This window comes from Peromyscus eremicus, chromosome 7, assembly GCF_949786415.1.
Source record: "Peromyscus eremicus chromosome 7, PerEre_H2_v1, whole genome shotgun sequence".
NCBI classification, from domain to species: Eukaryota; Metazoa; Chordata; class Mammalia; order Rodentia; family Cricetidae; genus Peromyscus; species Peromyscus eremicus.
In genome coordinates, this window is record NC_081422.1 from 22,544,743 (window position 1) to 22,563,620 (window position 18,878).

Genomic DNA, 18,878 nt, shown 5'->3' on the forward strand with positions numbered 1-18,878 from the left:
ATTCTCTGGGCCAACTCACCAACGGGCCAACTCACCAGTGCCCGTGTCAACAGGGTCAGCTCAACTGTGCTGCCTAGGTGAGGAGCAAGGCCTGCTCTCCTTAGTTCTACAGTTGATAAGGGACTGGGTCAGGTAGCAAGGGGTGCGGAGGGCATCTTTTCCTCACCCATGCCACAGCATGGCAGATGAGAGGAGCGGAACCAGTTCTCCAACTCTCACACCCTCAGGGCCAGCTGGCCCTCGCACCCACCAACAGGGTCAGCTATGTCTTGCTGCCCAGGTGAGGTGCAGGACCTGCTCTCTTGAGTTCCCCTGTGAAGGGCAGGGCCATTTCTCCCTAGTGTTGCAGCCAGGGAGGGATGGGCCAACTCTGTAACCCTATCCTCTCAGCTAACAGGAGCCACGGACATCAACACAGACCACGGCTGCAGCAGGGCACAGGTACTGCCAAGGCCCTTGGCAGCAGCCCAGGCTTGGACGTCACCATGGCCCTTCATGGCAAGCAGGTCACCCACATCAGCCCACTTCTCGCCCCCTTCACCTCTTCGGATCTGCGTCTCCCCACGGGACATGAACCATTCTGCCTCTCTCGCTCATTCATACCCCCATCCTGTATCTGCTCACAATAATAGAGCCCCACCACCCTTGTTGTCCACCTCCTGGCCCAGGGTGGAGAGCCCCAGGCCAGCATGTGGATCTTTGTCTCTCGTTCAATCTCAAAGGCACTGGCAGGCTCCTGTTGTCTCCCCCAAGCCCATCCCTAAAACTTGCTATTTAGGCAGTTCTGTGTAAAACCTTGCCTGTACCTATTTAACACGACATAAGCATTTTGTTATTTTTAAAGTCTATTTTGGATCACCAGAAGTGTTCCCTAAATTTGTAAAAGGTCTAATGTTTTGATATGTTTTTGAAGTTTATACACACATATGTGTGTATGTTTTTGAGTGTGTGTATATGTATGTATATATATATGTATACATATATACATACATACACACATCATATATACATATATTGCTAGCTAGTCTTATGTGAACTTGACAAATAAACTAGAGTTAAAGGAAGGAACCTCAATTGAGAAGATGCCTTCATAAGATCCAGCTGTAAGGTATTTTCTTAATTAATAATTGATGGGGGAGCTCCCAGTCCATTGTCAGTGGTCCATCCCTGGGCTGGTGGTACTGAGTTCCATAAGAAAGCAGGCCAGCCGGGCGGTGGTGGTGCACGCCTTTAATCCCAGCACTTGGGAGGCAGAGGCAGGTGGATCTCTGTGAGTTCAAGGCAAGCCTGGGCTATCGAGTGAGTTCCAGAAAAGGCACAAAGCTACCCTGTCTCGAAAAACAAAAAACAAACAAACAAAAAAAGCAGGCTGAGCAAGCCATGGAAAGCAAGCCATTAAACAGCGCCCTTCCATGGCCTCTGCTTCAGGTCCTGCCTCCAGGTTCCTGCCCCGTTGGAATTTCTGTTCTGACTTCCTTCAATGATGAACAACAATATGGAAGTGTAAGCTGAATAAACCCTTTCATTCCACGTTGCTTTTTGGTCATGGTGTTTCATTGCAGCAATAGAAACCCTAAGACATTCATGTACAGCTTTTTTTGATATAGCTGTGATGTTAATTGTTGCCAGCTCTTTTTAGTTTAATATATTTACATTCTTCAAGTAGAAAGACTTTTAGAATGCAGAGATTAGGAGAACATCTTGCCAAGCTGGTGTCCTCCAAAACAGAATTGCTAATGACCCTAACGTTTTCCAGGCTTGTGTTTGTGTGCTCCTAACTGTATTGTGACTTTCAGTTTTAAGTGACGGCCACTAGACATGCCTTAATGTGAATCCCAAGGAACATCTCTCTAATGAAAAAGTATTGACACTAGTAACCTAAGAAGCACCTCTATATAACAATATGTTCTACTTTGCTTAGAAATATTTTTGTTTATACTTAAAAGACAAAATTAAACAGGAGATTTTTTTTTAACATTGAAACAAAACTTAAAATGTATTTCTGAGAAAAAATTAAGACAGCTTGATCATCTTGATACAAAGCTGTCAATCAAAATGATTATTCTGAAATGCTGTATACTAGTGGAAGCAACTAGAGTGTTTGGGCCATTGCTCAGCTTTCCACAGTATCCTAACCACAGCTCTTTAAATCTTTTGTCATCCACAGTTTTGGTCCTTTTCTAAATAATTTATAGTCAAATTCATGAAAATTGACCTAATAAGCAGCTTTTTTTTTCTTGTCAAGTGTGTTTTGTATTTTCCTTACAAAACTTTGTAACTGTTTTCTATTGGTATCTATAGAAATATGAGTTCTAAAAAAATAACCTGAGCAGTGTTCTTTTTAAAAATTTTTAGATTTATTTATTTTACTTTATTAATGTTGCGTACATGTATATATGTGTGCCACCTGCATGCTTGGTGCCTAAGGATGACATAAGAGAGGGTCAGATCCCCTGGAACTGGAGTTATGAATGGCTATCAGCCACCATGTGGGTGCTGGGAACTCAGCTCAGGTCCTCTTCATGAGCAACAGCTGCTCTTAGTCATGTAACCATCTTTGCAGGCTCTGATCAGAATTCTTGGGATGCCACTTCACAGGACATACACAGTTGAATTTAAGAATGGCTCCAGGTATGGTCAGCCTCAGAGCTACTAATCTACACCTTTCAGCTGTCTGAATTTGTTTAAAAAAGTGGGGGGTGATATCAGTACTGACTCTGTTGTGGCATATTTGTTCACCCTGTGAAGATGTATTTGCTGTGATTGCTGTAATAAAAAGCTGAACAGCCAATAGCTAGGCAGAAGAGATAGGTGGGATTTCCAGGAAGAGAAAAGAGGAGGAGGAATCTAGGTGTGCAGGCAAAGCAAAGGGGCATGGAGAGGGAACAGGAGGTGCAAGATGGAAGAGAAGTAAAGCCACGTGATAGAATGTAAATTAATAGAAACGGGTTAATTCAGCTGGATGGTAGTGGTGCACGCCTTTAATCCCAGCACTCGGGGGGCAGAGCCAGGCAGATCTCTGTGAGTTCGAGGCCAGCCTGGGCTACAGAGAGTTCCAGGGAAGGCGCAAAGCTACACAGAGAAACTCTGTCTCGAAAAACCAAAAAAAAAAAAAAAAGAAAGAAAGAAAGAAATGCATTAATTTAAGTTATTTAAGTTATAAGAGCTAGTTAGGAACAAGCCTAAGCTATCAGCTGAGCTGTCATAATTAATAAGAAGTCTCCATGTTGTTATTTGGGTGCTGGCTGGCAGGCCAAAAAAATTCATTACATATGGCATCCAACATGGAGGCTTGAATATCCAAACACAGGGCCTGAGTAAGGTAAGAAAAGTTCTGGACAAGGAGCTAGATGTGGATTCTTAGTCCTGCAGTCTCTCAGGCAGGCCAGGTAAAGCATGGGGTTTTTTGAAACAGGATATAATAGTATTAACTATCCACTTGAGAGGATCTACTATCTCTTGGGAGATGAGCCTCTAGGATTTTCTTGATGCTGCTGCTAATTGATATGGGAAGACCCACCTTAACTGTGGACCACAGTGTTCTCTGGGCATAGGGTCCTGAACTGTGTACTTGGAGAATCAGTCTTAGCACTAATATGCATTCACTGCACTCTGACTCCTGACTGTTGGATGCAGTGTGGCTGCAGCTTCAAGTTCCTGACACTTTGACATCTCTACCGTAACAAACGCCAAAACAGACCCTTTCTTCACTAAGCTGCATTTGTCAGAGCAACAAGAAAAGACTTTCAGCCACAGAGTCTTCCTATGTAGCTTTGGCTGGCCTGGTATTATAGGCATGAGCTACCATATGATGCTAACTCCCGGGCTAACACAACCTGGTGTTTCCTGTGCAAGCAGCCTAACTCCACTATGGTATACTCTAACTGGTATTTCAGTAGAGACTCCTTGATATTCCTTGGTGCCATGCCAATTCATTTCTGAGGGGACCATCTCCCAAGTTCCCCTGAATTTGTAACCTAACCCAGGGTCTGTTCACAATGCACTAGAATCTGTAGTAGTTTTTAAAAAATGGGTCTTCCCTCTGACAGCCTGAGCTGGCCCCTCAAGTTCATTTACCCCAGGAACTTGGGCAACTCTCTGTGCCCTTTGATTCAGCTCAGAAGAGTTGAGAATATCCTAGGAGGACCAAGTATAGATCAGGTAGTCAAAAAGGACTGTAAATGAGATGCCAAAGGAGGGATGATGGGAAGGCCCATTGGCTGACACAGCCTCTGAGAAGCAAGAGTTTTTATCCGCATATAGAAAATCAATAACATGGCATGACCACTGGAAAAATAAAAAAAAAACATCATTGCTGTTTTTTTTTACTCTAATACCAGAAACCATATATAATAACTGTCTGTCATTGCCTGTGGTTTCTATTTTATTTGATTTATTGGAAATATTCTCAGATTTACACTTGCAATGTTAGGTATTCTGAACATCTTCTTGCTTTGTTTTTTCCCAACATTTTATTTGCTGGTCAAAGAGCTTTTTTATAGAAGAAACATGACAAGGAAAGTGTACGGGGAAAGTCCATTTTGTTGTAAACAGCAGAAACAGATGAGCTAACGAGTCAAAAGACAGGTTTGCTGTCAAGTGAGGAGATGGACGGTAGAACCTAAGCCTGGCATAGGCTAGATACAGAGACCCACCTATGTGTCAGGACTTATGGGTTACGCCCAGCACCACTGTGGATGTGATTCAGCTGTCTATCTTCTGGCTTATATCACAGTACTTGAGACTCAATGTCCTGAAAAGGAAAATCTGATTAGCTCACTGTGTACCATATGCCCATCCCAAAGAGGGTAAAACTTTGACCTATGGGGACAAGAAAGCTTGCTCACTAGGCCCACAAAGGCTCTACTACAGTGAGGCAAATGATTCTATATAAGGCTGTCTAGGGCTGGGGTGCAGCTCCATGACAGAGCATTTGCATGGTGTACACAAAGTCTCAGGCTTGACTGCTAGCCCTAGGGGAGGGTGGGTGTCAGAAGACAAACGGATATCTGCCTCTTGCTACCAAAAAAAAAAAAAAAAAAAAAAAAAAGGGTTCAAGGGGAGTGGGTACCCAAAAAGCAACTGTCTAGTAGGGGCAAATACAGATACTCTGCACCTTGGGCACAGTGTAATTGTTCCATGGATTCCTTACCTATGGAAACTGGTTAAAGGCCACTAGCAAGGGTACCTGGGAGTTATCTAACATGGCAGCTTGTGAAAGAGCCATAGGGAGAAGATTAATTTTAGAACAGAATTGGAAGATGCTGTGATTGACTCACAATGAGACTGCAATCCTGAAAACATAGTAGGACTGTCAGAAAGGGAGACTGAGAGAGTCAGGATGAGGCTGCTGGAGGAGGGCGTCAGTTGTGTCCTCTTAAAATGGGAGGGATGAATGGGGCTATGATAAGAATAATAGACAGTCCATCTGTAGTACAAGGGCTAGAGATGGTCCTGGATGCTGAAATGACCCTCTGGAATGTCATACCTAGATGAGCCTCTTCTGCCAAGTCGATCTTTAAACCACCTCTCAACTCCTCAAACATCACAATCTGTACGAAGAGGAAAGTAAATCAGCCAGAAGATTCCAGTTCTTCATCTGAAGCAGAACAGAGTTCATAGAAAGTGAACTAGGAAGCAGGGGACATTGAGAAAATTCACCTCATTAACTCCAGGATGAAGCCAGGAGCCAGGCACATAGAGGGTTTCCTGGGGACCGACATTCCAGTATCGTCCTAGGATTTGTCCATTGATGAACATGACACCCTTTTCCCAGCCCTGAAAAAGATATGGAGGTTTCAGATTCTAACTTCTAGATGTAAAGACAGAAAACAAACAGACCCCTATCCCAAGGGCACACGAAATCTTAGCACAGGCCAAGATAGGATGGATCGACAGACAACTCAGGCCTTTTGGGGGAGGGTGCTCTTGAGTCTGTGCCACTGCCCTGCCTTGGAGGTGGCTCAGCATCAGGCCACAAGGAAGAATCTAATTTCCATCTCATTTCCCCAGGTCTGACTCAAGCCAGCAGAGGGGATGTACACTTACAATCCAATTATCATCAAAACACATCAGGCTTTTAAAACATAGCTCAAATTGTACAACAGCAGAAGTGGTACCCAACGTGCCCTGGATGACATGCCTTGGACGGTGAGCCCATGCCAGTGGTACAAGTCTCTACATCTGGGGTTATGTGTGAGGACTAATGGGTTACACTCTCTAAATCCCTGCTACAGGGCTTGCACCAGCCAGTCTCACTGGCACATGCTACTCATGCCTCTGTTGTTTCTATTCACTTTCCTTGCCCTATCCTGATGGTCCTCAGAGAGAGACACCTTCAGAATGGCCATGAAGTGGCTGTGACGTGGGGGAGCTCGGCTCCCTGCCACAGAACAAGGTTCATATACTGGGGAACTTTTATGAAGATTCTTTTGGGCCAGGGGCTGGTCACAAGAGCAGGGGAGAAATGGCACCAACCTGTATTTTTATAAAGATGTCCTGTGGAGGATCTGCAACTCTCAAGTGACTCAGGAAAAAGGCAGGGCCCTGAACATGGCTTGTCACTATTTCCCAGGACTTTGGAAGTTTCCTAAGAGGGAGTCAAGAGCCAATGAGAAGTTATACTTTTCTTCTAACATGCCACCTATGACCTCTTCTATGAACCCTGGCACCCCACTCCTACTCTGGTACCAGCTATGTCCTTGGCATGCATGAGGGATTAGCCAGTGGACAATGAGACAGTCCCGTCTCTGCTCCCAGGCAGCTATGAAACTTGGCATCATTTCATTTAGTACTCTGGGTCTTGTTTTGTTTTTTTCCTACATGAAAACCAAAAGCTTCATCTGGAGACCTCTGAGCATCCCTCCAGCTCTGTATGTTCACCACTTTGTGGTATGTTTGATCTTATTTTGTTTATCTGCAGTTCGGTGACTGAACTCGGGGCCTCACACGTGCTGGGCAAACTGCTCTATCACTGAGCTGTCATTCCACTCTTAGCATCTTTGAGCAGCTGAAGTTAAGGCACCTACTTTTGTGTGAACGCATTTCTCAATTCCAGGCTGTAGATCACAAAATGTCTTAGTGGAGTCTTGTCCAGATAGATGTCTCCAGTTAAACCTGTGGAACAGGAGTGAAAGGGGTGTGAGGGAGGTGAGGACAGAGGTGGCAGCTGCAGTCAGCTTTGACGGTTGCAGTACACAGGCTGCAGCCAGGGTTCTCACCCTGAAGGAAGGTGCTTTCTTGGCCTCATCTGCCTGGAAGGTTTCTATACACGCCATAGATTTCCCCTTTCCTCTTGGTGGTGCTGAGGGTTAACTGCCAAGGATCAACAGGCTCCAGGCATGCTAGGCAAGCATTCCACTGGTAAGCTACCTAAGGGCAAGTCCTACACGGGTATTATCCTCTTAAGTGCACCCTCCTAGACAGGGCCTCACAGTCCACATGAACAGTGCAAAATCATGGTAACTGCTGCAGATCTCACCAGCACAGGGCTTCTGGCTAGTTTGAATACTCAGGTTTGTCAAAGCACTTATGGTTTAAAAAAAAAAAAAAAGTGTGTTCCTTGGCTCTGCTCAGGAGTCCTGGACCTAAGCAGAAAGACAAACATAAGCCCTGGGTTCCTAGAAATGAAGACATGATATCCTTAGAGAGGAACCCTAACCAGGGACATCACCATAGCTTTCTCCTACTGGCACCACTTTCAAAACTCCCATCAAAGTAGGTGGCAGTGTGATGCCTCTGGGTTGGTAACTACGGAACATAAAAATATCACAGTGTCTGTACAGAGGTATCTCCTAACCATCAAAGTATGTTCCTTTCCAAACATAAGCCTGTTCCCAGCTGCCATTGGCCTGGGAGAGAACAATAGCCTCTGATACTGCACGACCTCAGCCGTCTTCTTCCAGAACCCACCTTTTCTCTGCTTGTTAATATCCTCCCCAGAAGTGAGTCTGCCTTGGTTCTCCACCAGGATCCTCAGAGCCTGGGTTTTCTTGGAGGGCTATTCAAAAGAGACCAGAGTAAGCCTCACTTGGCACCTCCTTTAGACAGTCTAGGCCTCCCTGGAGCCGGGACAGGACAGGAGTAAGTGGCTGCAGAACCTCGTAGGTCTCCAGCTGTGGGACAGGCAAGCCCTTGTACTCCCACTTTTCCTCTTTCTTCCCAGAAAGAGTCACCTGAACATTTTAACAAGGACTCTCCTGGACTGGTGACCAAGCCAGAGTGCTCTGAACAGCAAATATTCAAGCGGGGGGAGCGTGGTGTTCACTCAAAGAACATTCACCAGTACGTCTAAGATGTACATAACCCTCCCTGTGGTTCTGGGTTCCTCTGCATGGAGCACCAAGGGGAAAGGAGTGGAAATAATCTATAATAACGCCTTGCTGAGTCTTGGCCCAGGCCCAGCTGGAACTGGAATGTCTCATCCATCAACTGTGTTATATACATTTTTCACAATAAGCAGCTCATCTTTGTAATGATCCAGGACTCCTACGTGGTTGTTATCCAAAAACACCTGGCAAAGAAAGAAGAGATCCCTGTTAGGGCCTTGTGAGGCAAAAATGCAAAGCAGCACTGAAAACCCAATAAGCAAAGCAAGAGGCAGGATGAACACCATGTCTCCCAGAACTGCAGAGACTCACAAGTTCACTAAAAACAGCTAATAGTTAAAGCAGGACCGTGAGAAGATGCATGAAGTACAGCTTGGGCTAGAGCTCTCAATGAAAACTGGACCCTGGACCAACTGCAGGGCAAGGAGGGGAGATGCTTAAGACCTGCAGGAAGCTGGAGGGGGGGAAGGTAAGAACAGATAGGATAAACATTTTCAAGCTAGCAAAGGGGAGGAGAAGGAACCGAGGGACAGCAACTGTTCTGGGTTTGTCTGCCTTACCCCCAGGGGCTCAATTCTGCCAGATACTCCCAAACGGAGGCTGGAGAGCCAGTAGCCATATTCTGACTTATTTTAAGGATGATGTGCATGTAAATCCATTTTCCCCTATTACCTACTCTGCTGGTAGATTTTTGTCAACTTGACAAACTACTGTCACCTGAGAAGAGAGAACATCGTTGAGAAAATGTCTCAGATAGCTTGGCCCGTAAGCAAGCCTGTGAGCAATCTTATTAATTAATGATTGGTGTGGGAGAGAGCTGAAGCCACTATGAGCAGTGCCACCAAGAGCCAATGGTCCTGGGTTGTATAAGAAAGCAGGCTGAGCTACAGGCAGCAAGCCAGTCCTTGCCTCCAGGTTCTTGCCTTGAGATCCTGTTATGGCTTCCCACAACAATGGATTGCAACCTGTAAGCCAAGTAAGTCCTTTTCTTCCCAAAGCTGTTTGGGGTCACGGTGTTTATGACAAAAGCAGAAAAACTAGCTAATAAAACTACTATATTGCGCCAGATGGTGGTGGCACACGCCTTTAATCCCAGCACTCGGGAAGCAAAGGCAGGTGGATCTCTGTGAGTTCCAGGCCAGCCTGGGCTACAGAGTGAGTTCCAGGACAGGCACTAAAGCTACACAGAGAAACCCTGTCTCGAAAACAACAACAACAACAAAAAACCCAAACTACTATATTGATAAACACTAGATTAAACCACTCAGAGGACCCTGGTCAGGCAAGATGACATAGAAATATTTTGCTTCCTAAATTAATTAATCTAAATCACAATTTTTTCAAACGCAATTTTGCTAGGAAACTGTAACAATAAAAATTCTTAAGTATCAGAAAACAAAAGTATTCCCAATTCAAGATTACCAGAGTCTAATTGCAGAAGTTATATTTATCATTTATCAAAAGTCAGCTATCCAAATGTCTTCCTGGAAAACAGGTTGCCTAGTATGAAAAGCACAAAGGAATGCTCACAACACACTCCAACAGCAGCCATGATGCTGTGAGCAGACTTCTGTGGAGGACTTGAGAGAGGAAGAACAGGCCACAGCCAGGCTGCTTTGCAGACATGGAGAAGGGTCTCATGGAGTCAACTTGAGGTGGGCAGCAAGCAGAGAAGTACATGACAGAAGGTTTATCTTGAGCAAGAGACTCGTGGCACTCTGAGGGTGAAGTAACAGAGGAAGGTAGAAAGTGACGGGAGAGTCTGAAACAGGAAGACCAGCTGTGTATTTTCAAAAGAAGAAGAAGAAGCAAGACACTAAGACAGCAGTGCGAAATCTACGTGTGAAAAGAATGGCCAAGCACTGGTGCAGCCCACAGGGGCCGGGTGAAAAGAAGGAATGAACACAAGGTAAAAAAGAACTTCTGAACAGAGATTATATGTGGGAAGTGGTGAGCCCGCAAACGAATACAAGGCTGACCTAGGAGAGCAATATATGTTTGAAAAGCCAATGGAATGCAGAGTAAGTACAGATAAATGTCTACCAAACTGTAAGAAGATGTCACTGCAGCAAGAAAGAAAGAAAAAGAAAGAAAGAAAGAAAGAAAGAAAGAAAGAAAGAAAGAAAGAAAGAAAGAAAGAAGGAAGGAAGGAAGGAAGAAAGAAAGGAAGGAAGAAGGTGGGGGAAGAGAGGGAGAGGGCTGGAGTCATAAAGACACAAAGATAGAAGAACAAGGTCAAATCTGATAGTGCACACCTTTAATCCCCACACTCAGGAGGAAGAGGCAGATGGATCTTTGTGATTTTGAGGCCAGCCAGGGCCACATAGTTTAGGCTCAGTGTGAAAAACAAACCAACGAAAACCAGAAGTACAGGTTGAATATTGTTTATCCAACATGCTTGAGGCAGAAGTGTGTCAGATTTGGGAAGTTTTCAGACTTTAGATTTCCACAGACTTTAGAAGTTAAATATATCTGATAATATAGAGATAGAGATAGTCAGACATATAGATCTTCATAGTTCCACAAATTGTTATTCAGGCTGCTGGGAAGGAAGCATTATCAACAGACTTACCCATCTGTGACCACCATGAGCTACAATAATGACCAGTGTGGCAATATATGCCCATGGGTGCAATAATGGCATGAATGTTATCACGGTAAACAATTGCTTTCTGATTGGATTTAAGTCCTGCTCCACAGGAGAAACCATATACCCGGTAATATAAATCTGATGAATAACCTACGGTTGAGGAACTCACAGGTCCCAGAGCTGAACTATTATTCAGCTAAATGGACACAGTATTTAAATCCATATCTCACTACTCATTGATTAGAGTAGCTCTGGGTCCTCATCAGAGAAGTTTCTTCATGCAGTGGACAGTGGTTAAGCAGAAACTCACTGATCAATGTGCAGAGAACAAGTATTTGTGGAGTGCACAACCACAAATGGGACCTCATCACTCCCCACCCAAAGCACAGGGAGCATCTTGAGAGGGGATGATAAGATTGTAAGGGCCAGAGGTCGGGGGGACCAGAAAAAACATTGTCTTCTGGACATGCCAGTTCTGCTGCACTCATGAACTCACGGCAACTGTGATTGCATACATAAGACCTAAAGAAGATCAAGCCAGTCAATACTCTAACATGGGGATGGGAGAAGCTCGGTAACCCCCAATGGTAACTGAGGAGCTACAGACAGTTGATATCTTCTGGGAAAGGGAGAGTCACTTTTCTTTAAGGGCGTGAGCCTACAGATTGACCATACTCCCGATGGATTCTCTCATACTCATAGGCAGACAAATTAGACTCTGTGGGTTATTAAGAAGGAGGAGGAGAGTTACTGTACAAATTGAGCCAGCAGGACACAAGAAAGGTGACTGTCGAACTTGGCCAAGACAAGGTAGGACAATTCTTCAAAATTCCTGCTTCACAGGAAACTCTGTCAGATATGCTAAGCCTGTAGGCCAGAGTTAGATGTCCCAACATTGCAGAAGAACTTTGGGTGACTGTCCAGGCAGCCTAATATCCCTGTCATTAGGAAACATTTCATCATTCTGGGGTCTTTGATGGAGTTAAAGACTAACCAGTTAAACTTATAGTTTTCCTTAATTATGATAGAAAGCAAATTAGGTATAAAACTTTAGACTCACCAAGATAACATATATGATAGAGTACTTTCTCTAATGTTGCCAAATACAAAAAGACTATTATAACTGTAATTCTTACTTGATAACTGTTTTTGTTGTATATAATTTTACTGTGTTAAAGTTAAAACCTTCCTTTTTAATTAGACAAAAAGGAGGATAATCCTTCTGTATACTGTGTGAATATATGTCACTATAATTGGTTTAATAAACAAGTTGACTGGCCAATAGCTGAACAGGATAAAGTTAGGAGGGAAAGCCAAAGTGAGGATTCTGGGATGAGGTAGAATAGAATTGGAGGAGATGCCAGCCAGCCACCGAGGAGGCAGGACATGTAGAAAATGAGGTAACAAGCCATGAGCCACATAACAAAGCATAGATAAGAAACATGGGTTAATTTAAATGTGAGAGTTAGGTAGTAACAAGCTTGAACTATCTGCGGAACATTCATAAGTAACCTTAAGTCTCCAAGTCGGTATTTGGGAGCAGGTGGTTGGGACAGAAAAACTCTGTCTACAGAGGAGGAAGAAGAAGGTGAAGAGGAGGAGGAGGACACGGACAAGGAGAAAGGGGAGAAGGAAGAGGAAGAAGAAGATGCAAAGTCGGGAGGGTGAGTGGATCTGGGAGGAGTTAATGAGAGGAGTGAGAATAAATATGATCAAATACATTGTATGAAATTTTCAAAGAATTGATGAAATATTCTATTTTTAAAAAGTAAAAAAAAACCCTCTGAAATGTGTGTGTGTGTGTGTGTGTGTGTGTGTGTGTGTGTGTGTGTGTGTGTATTCATATGTATGGTGGGGTGCACATGCCCATGCTTGTGCCTGTGAAGGCAAGAGGTTAAGATTGGGTATCTTCAATCACTCTCTACCTTATTTTTTAAGGCAGGCTCACTTCATTGAACCTAGAGCTAGGTGTTTCAGTGAGGTTAACTGGCTGGCCATAGAGCTCCTAGGATCCTCCTGTCTCCACTCCCCTGAGCTGGTAGAATAGACATGTGAGACCATGCCTGACTTTCTATATAGGTGCTGGGAGTCTGAGCTCAGGTCCTCATATCTGTGCAGCCAACATTTACTCTGAATCATCTCCCCAGTCCCATCTGGAATTGTTTGCACATCACATTTTCACTGAGCATTTCAGATTGTGGACTAGGAATACTCAAACTGAAGCCTTGGGAAAAGGTGACGTAGAAGAGATGAAGAGCAGGAAACTTTCATAAAATAGCTCCTAACTTGGAGTGGGCTGGGACCTTCAATGTCTGCACTGTGACTTCCCAGCTACATACTTCAAAAGGCTTTTATGTTTCCTGAAGTTGTCTTACTTGGAACACATCTCAGACTTAAATGACAAGAGCCAACCTCTCATATACTATATAAATAAATATTAGGGATTAATATACAGTAAGTATAGGGACTACTGAAGCACCTCTTGGATTTAAGAATGCTATCAGCTCCTATAAAAGGCAGGAGTACATGCCTAAGCATGTCTATATATAAAAGATTTCACTAAAAATACAGATGATAAGCAACAGAGATAATTTTCTGAAGGTGAAATGATTTGATAACCACTTAGACATTTACCTAAGTATCACAGGATGCTAGTAACATAAAAGTGCCACTAGGAACTTCATATTGTTCCTTACCTGCCCTCGGTCTTGAATATGACCCCTCGAGGTGAGGAGGCCTCCATGGGAGATGGTGGTCTCATAAAGCGTGTACCCAAAGGACTGGCCATTCCCTTGGTTCACAGGCAGCAGCTCCATGGGGATTGGCTTGACAGACTTGGTTGGCTGAGGCAGAGACAGAAGTGTCAGCCCTGTTGAAGGGTCAGGCTAGAGAAAAGAAGCTCAGAAGTTGCCACCCATAGCCCACTTCTCCAGGGGGATATCCCCAACAGCCTTGCAAACAGTAATACTGAAAAGGAATACACAATGATAATCATGCTTACACATAGCATATAAATTATCTTTTTTGCTTTCCCAACAAATCTCACATTTCACTGCACATGACAGCCAGTGAGTTATTCTTATAATTTAGATGAAAAGCTGAAATCCAGAAAAGCATAGACATTGTGGCTTATGCCTGTAATCCCAGCAGTTGGGGAGCAGAAACAGGCGATTCCTGAGGCAAGTCACAAGAAAGACTAGCCAGAATGGATGAGTTCCAAGTTCAGCAAAGAGACTCTGCCTCAATAATTAATAAATAAATAAATAAATAAATAAATAAATAAATAAATAAATAAATTTAAGCCAGCCTGATCTACAGAGCTAGTTCCAGGACAGCCAGGGCTACACACACACACACACACACACACACACACACACACACACACAAAAAAAAAAAAAAAAAAAAACAAAAAAAAACCTCTGTCTTGAAAAACAAATAAATAAATTATGTAAATAAATTAATTAATTAAAATTAAAATTTTTTTAAAGTGCAGAATGATCAAGAAAAGCACATGACATCAACTTTGGACCTCCACATACATTCACACATATGCACAAACACACACATGTAGGCACACATGCACACACCTATACACACTACCCACACAACAACAAGAGCTCTTCAGAATTCCTTGGAGAAATGGATGATTCCAAGTTCGAGGAGGCACACAGCCTAGATCCTCCAGGGGAAGGAAACAACAAAGATGTTAGCAGCTATGGGTGTCCTGTCAAGAAGACACAAAAGTCAAACAGAAAGGGTCCTGAGAGACTACAATGGCCACTGTGAGCATCAAAGAGACTATGGTGGTGTACAAACAAGCTAAGCCTTACACATTTATAACCATACAAAAACCACAGCAGCTAAACAACCCACTGCACCTTTGGAAGACACATGAATTCATGTTTGTGATTAAAGAAAATACTTGACCTCTATACAAACCATGCTTAAGGGTAAAAAGCTGATGAAGGACATTCTTCTGTAGAACTCAAGTTAGTGAATACAAAGGAGTGATAGAATTAAAGCATGTCCAAGGCATTTAATGACATGTTGGCTTACTTTGTCAACATGGCTTATGGGATTTCACCTGCACCTCTGTCTCCTGCCCTCCACTCTTTATAGGACTATTTTATTTTATTATTTCACATGTATGGGTGTTTTGCCTGCCTGTGTGTCTGGGCATAATGTGCATGCCATCCTCACGGAAACTAGAAGAAGGTGTTGGAGCCCTTGGAACTGGAGTTACAGACGTTGTGGTCCATTGGGTCCTATGAAAGGATAACTAGTGCTCTCAATCCCTCTAGCCCTATAAGATTATTGTAAATCATATCTCAGATGCCACTGAAATTCAATATTTATCTAAAAAAAGGGGGAAGGCTTTTTAAAAAGAAGTTATCACTATGGTAACATAATCACAATAAAAGCAGTGATGGTTATAATTCCCTAAAACAGGAGATTTTTAAGGAAATTTTTTGGCAACTGACTTTCTATTTATGTGTAGCTAGAGTTTTCCTGCTTGGCCCACAGTCAGGACAAATCTCTGTCACCCGCCAGTCCCACAGCCACTCAGACTCAACCAAGTAAACACAGAGACTTATATTGCTTACAAACTGTATGGCCGTGGCAGGCTTCTTGCTAACTGTTCTTACATCTTAAATTAATCCATTTCTATAAATCTATACCTTGCCATGTGGCTCGTGGCTTACCGGCATCTTCACATGCTGCTTGTCATGGCGGCAGCTAGCAGTGTCTCCTTCCTCCACCTTCCACTTCCCAGAATTCTCCTCTCTCCTTGTCCCGCCTATACTTCCTGCCTGGCCATTGGCCAATCAGTGTTTTATTTATACAGAACGATATCCACAACATTTATGTACTGTAAATATTTCCAGCATGGTTAATTTCAATGTAATAAGATCAATTGCTGCTAAAACCACTGGGCAGGTACCTGATGAAGAAAGCTGAAAATAAGCACTTACACCAGCACCTAAACCCACTGACCAGCAGTGAAACCATCTGCACTGTACACAGTGAACAACAATACTACCTGTGAAGGAAGCTCACAAGACAGAGGTGCAGGTGAAATCCGATAAGCCATGTTGACAAAGTAAGCCAACATGTCATTAAATGTCTTGGACATGCTTTAATTCTATCACTCCTTTGTATTCACTAACTTGAGTTCTACAGAAGAACGTGCTTCATCAGCTTTTTACCCTTAAGCATGGTTTGTACAGAGAACGCAGAGAACGGGCCAGGTCAAGTATTTTCTTTAATCACAAACATGAATTCATATGTCTTCCAAAGGTGCAGTGGGTTATTTCGCTGCTGTGGTTTTTGTATGGTTATAAATGTGTAAAGTTTAGCTTGTTTGTACACCACCATAGTCTCTTTGATGCTCACAGATATGCAAATGAAAAACAGTGGCATGGTGGTGTGCGTACCTGTAATTCTAGTGCTAAGGAAGCTAAGGGGAGATCATGAATTTGAGGCCAGCTTGGCCTACAGAGCAAGACCCTATCTCAAAAACATAAATAAATAAAAGTGAAAGTAGAAAATACGGTGCTTAGTTGATAATGTACTGAGTCTGGTTCCTACCACCATGTAAACCCAACATGCTGTTACAAGTCTGTATTCAGCCCCTTCTGTGATGCCTGGCTTCTTTTGTGACACTGTCCACACAGAGCTTTCCTGTGAAACCCTAACTACAGCTCTCCAGACACACAGCCCTCCCTGTCTTTATAAGTGGATCCAGAGTGCCTCAGCTTCTCTGTCTCTCCACATCACCCTGCTGCCATGCCATCTGCTCCTGTTAAGCCTTTCAGTCATAATACCACCCTGACTGGAGTGTTCACAGAATCCTGTGACTGTCCAGCACATAGTCTGTATCTCTATAACAATGATGATAAATCTCAGTTCCTCCACCTATGACCCATAACCCTCCAATCTGTTCTTCATTCATTCGTCTTCCTCATTAGACTGAAAGTTGTCTAGAATAACATACTGATGATACAGTTCCAAAATATTGATATTTGGTGAGTTTTGTAGGGATAAGCATGCAGTGTTTCCTTAGACCAGTTTTAAATCTGTGTTCCTGGGAACCCTTGCTAGAAGTGAGAACATCTTAGAGAAGGGATGGCTGCTGCTTACAGGAGAGGAAAGTTTAGTGCTCCAGAACTAACACCCTGACTAACCTCGTTTATGTTTTATATGTTAAACTTAATGATAAGTTTAGAGAAAGCATTCCTTTATGAAAACAAAAGATTAAACATCATTGCCCTAGGTCTAGTTAATGTACTTCCATTATAACATATGTTAAGAAGGCAGGGGATAGGGTTGGAGAGATTGCTGAGTGGGTAAGGGCAGTGTACTATTCTTGCAAAGGACTTGGATTCAGTTCCCAGCACCCATATAGTCACTTACAATAGTTTCTAACTCCAGTTCCAGGGGATCTGAGGCCCTCTTCTGGCCTCCACAGACACACATGTGGTCCACTTACATACATGCAAGCATTCACACATTAAAAGAATCTTTAAAAAGGAAGGAAGACAGAAAGAAAGGAAGAAAGAAAGAGAAAGAGAGAGAGAAAGAAAGGGAAGAAAAAAGGAAGGAAGACAGAGTGTTCACAGCTAGGTCATGAAAGGGACTGTTTCCAGTGTTATACAATAGGTTTCCGGTTCTGAACTGTAAAACTTGACAAGGAACTAACACTTCCAAGGATTCATTTGGTTCCTTGGTCATCTACTCCTTAGTCTTTGAACTGTCCCTATATCTTCTATCTCTTTTTTCCCAAAGTGATACCATGTGTCAATATCCAAGAAACACTCACCCGGTCCAGATGGGGCAGGACTTCCCATAGGGTCATGAAATATAAGAATTTCAATGGTGTATAGGTAAATATATTTGCAGGATTTCGTTTATTGGAAACATCTGCAATGAAAAACATATGGCTGGCCATCCTATGACCTACCCCAACACCATTCAAAGACATCAGGTACCCTGCTGTCGCACAGCCTCCACAAATGAAGGACTCAGTCACATGGTCTGATTTTCCTAACTCCAGGAAGAGTTAAGGCAAGTGCTAATGAGTAGGGATCCTCTCCTATCCTTAGATATTCAAAGAAGGACCCTAATTGTCCTAGAAAAGAGGAGCTTGTTGACCTCAGCTGGTAGACCTAAAGATCTCAACCTACCTGTTCATTAGTATCTCCTGAAGCCCAGCTACACACACATAGGCTCCACCCTTTCTTCCACCCCACTCCACCCCACCCCCCACCTGTCAACCCAGACATGCTTGCTGAATGGCTCAGAAGAAGGGGAGCTGGAAACTCTAGCTTTTAGAAGGTCTAGGGGATACCAGGCACAGCCAAGACCAAGCAACATGGTCCCATGCTGATCACATGAGCGCAGACCCTGTATTTCGTGTATTTCCAGTGCTGATGCTAAACTGGATCAAACTGGGTTTCTCCCCAAAAGGTCTTCACGCATTCCACCCCACCTCCTCCCAAAGCAGATCCCACTGGAGAAATCTAAGTCACCGTTCAGACTGACCTTGCTGGGTACCTGTAACAGAGCAAAAAAACTCCTGAAACACCCGATACTCGGGCGTGCGTGAGCCAGCCTCTGTCAGCAGTGCATTGTAGTCTGAAGAACACAGAAAAATGGGTCATTTCCCCCGTGGAAACCTTAGGATTAGCTTCTCTCCTTATGAAGAGGGAAAAAAACAAACCTTAGCCCTGAGCAAAAAGATCCATAATACAGTAACCTCCAGGGGAGAGCTTTGGGTACATGTCAAGAGAAGCCCATGTATCTATTAGTCCAGATAAGAGGCCTCTGCTGAGCTTTGATGGGCATGGGGTTGTTAGAGGAAGCAAACTGCACCAGTCCGTGGGCTATAGTAAGTCCTGGCTGACAGCCTGTGGCACTCCAATGTAGTGGCTTATCCTTCCTATCCAATTTCTTCTTTCTTG

General features: G+C 43.6%; 1 protein-coding gene across 1 annotated transcript in view; it reads right to left on the reverse strand.

Moving 5' to 3' along the window:
• Positions 1-4,432: 4,432 nt before the first annotated feature.
• The window catches only part of LOC131914131 (beta-galactosidase-1-like protein 2), a 31,385-nt gene continuing 16,939 nt past the window's right edge, over positions 4,433-18,878 (reverse strand). The window contains exons 11-20 of the mRNA XM_059266729.1: positions 18,460-18,552; positions 17,738-17,838; positions 13,614-13,760; positions 8,444-8,512; positions 7,912-7,999; positions 7,029-7,116; positions 6,478-6,589; positions 5,662-5,778; positions 5,489-5,552; positions 4,433-4,753 (exon numbers count right to left, since the gene is read on the reverse strand). Coding sequence (XP_059122712.1) covers positions 4,746-4,753; positions 5,489-5,552; positions 5,662-5,778; positions 6,478-6,589; positions 7,029-7,116; positions 7,912-7,999; positions 8,444-8,512; positions 13,614-13,760; positions 17,738-17,838; positions 18,460-18,552 — 887 coding nt within the window. The 3' untranslated portion in view covers positions 4,433-4,745. The remainder of the gene's footprint in view (positions 4,754-5,488; positions 5,553-5,661; positions 5,779-6,477; positions 6,590-7,028; positions 7,117-7,911; positions 8,000-8,443; positions 8,513-13,613; positions 13,761-17,737; positions 17,839-18,459; positions 18,553-18,878) is intronic.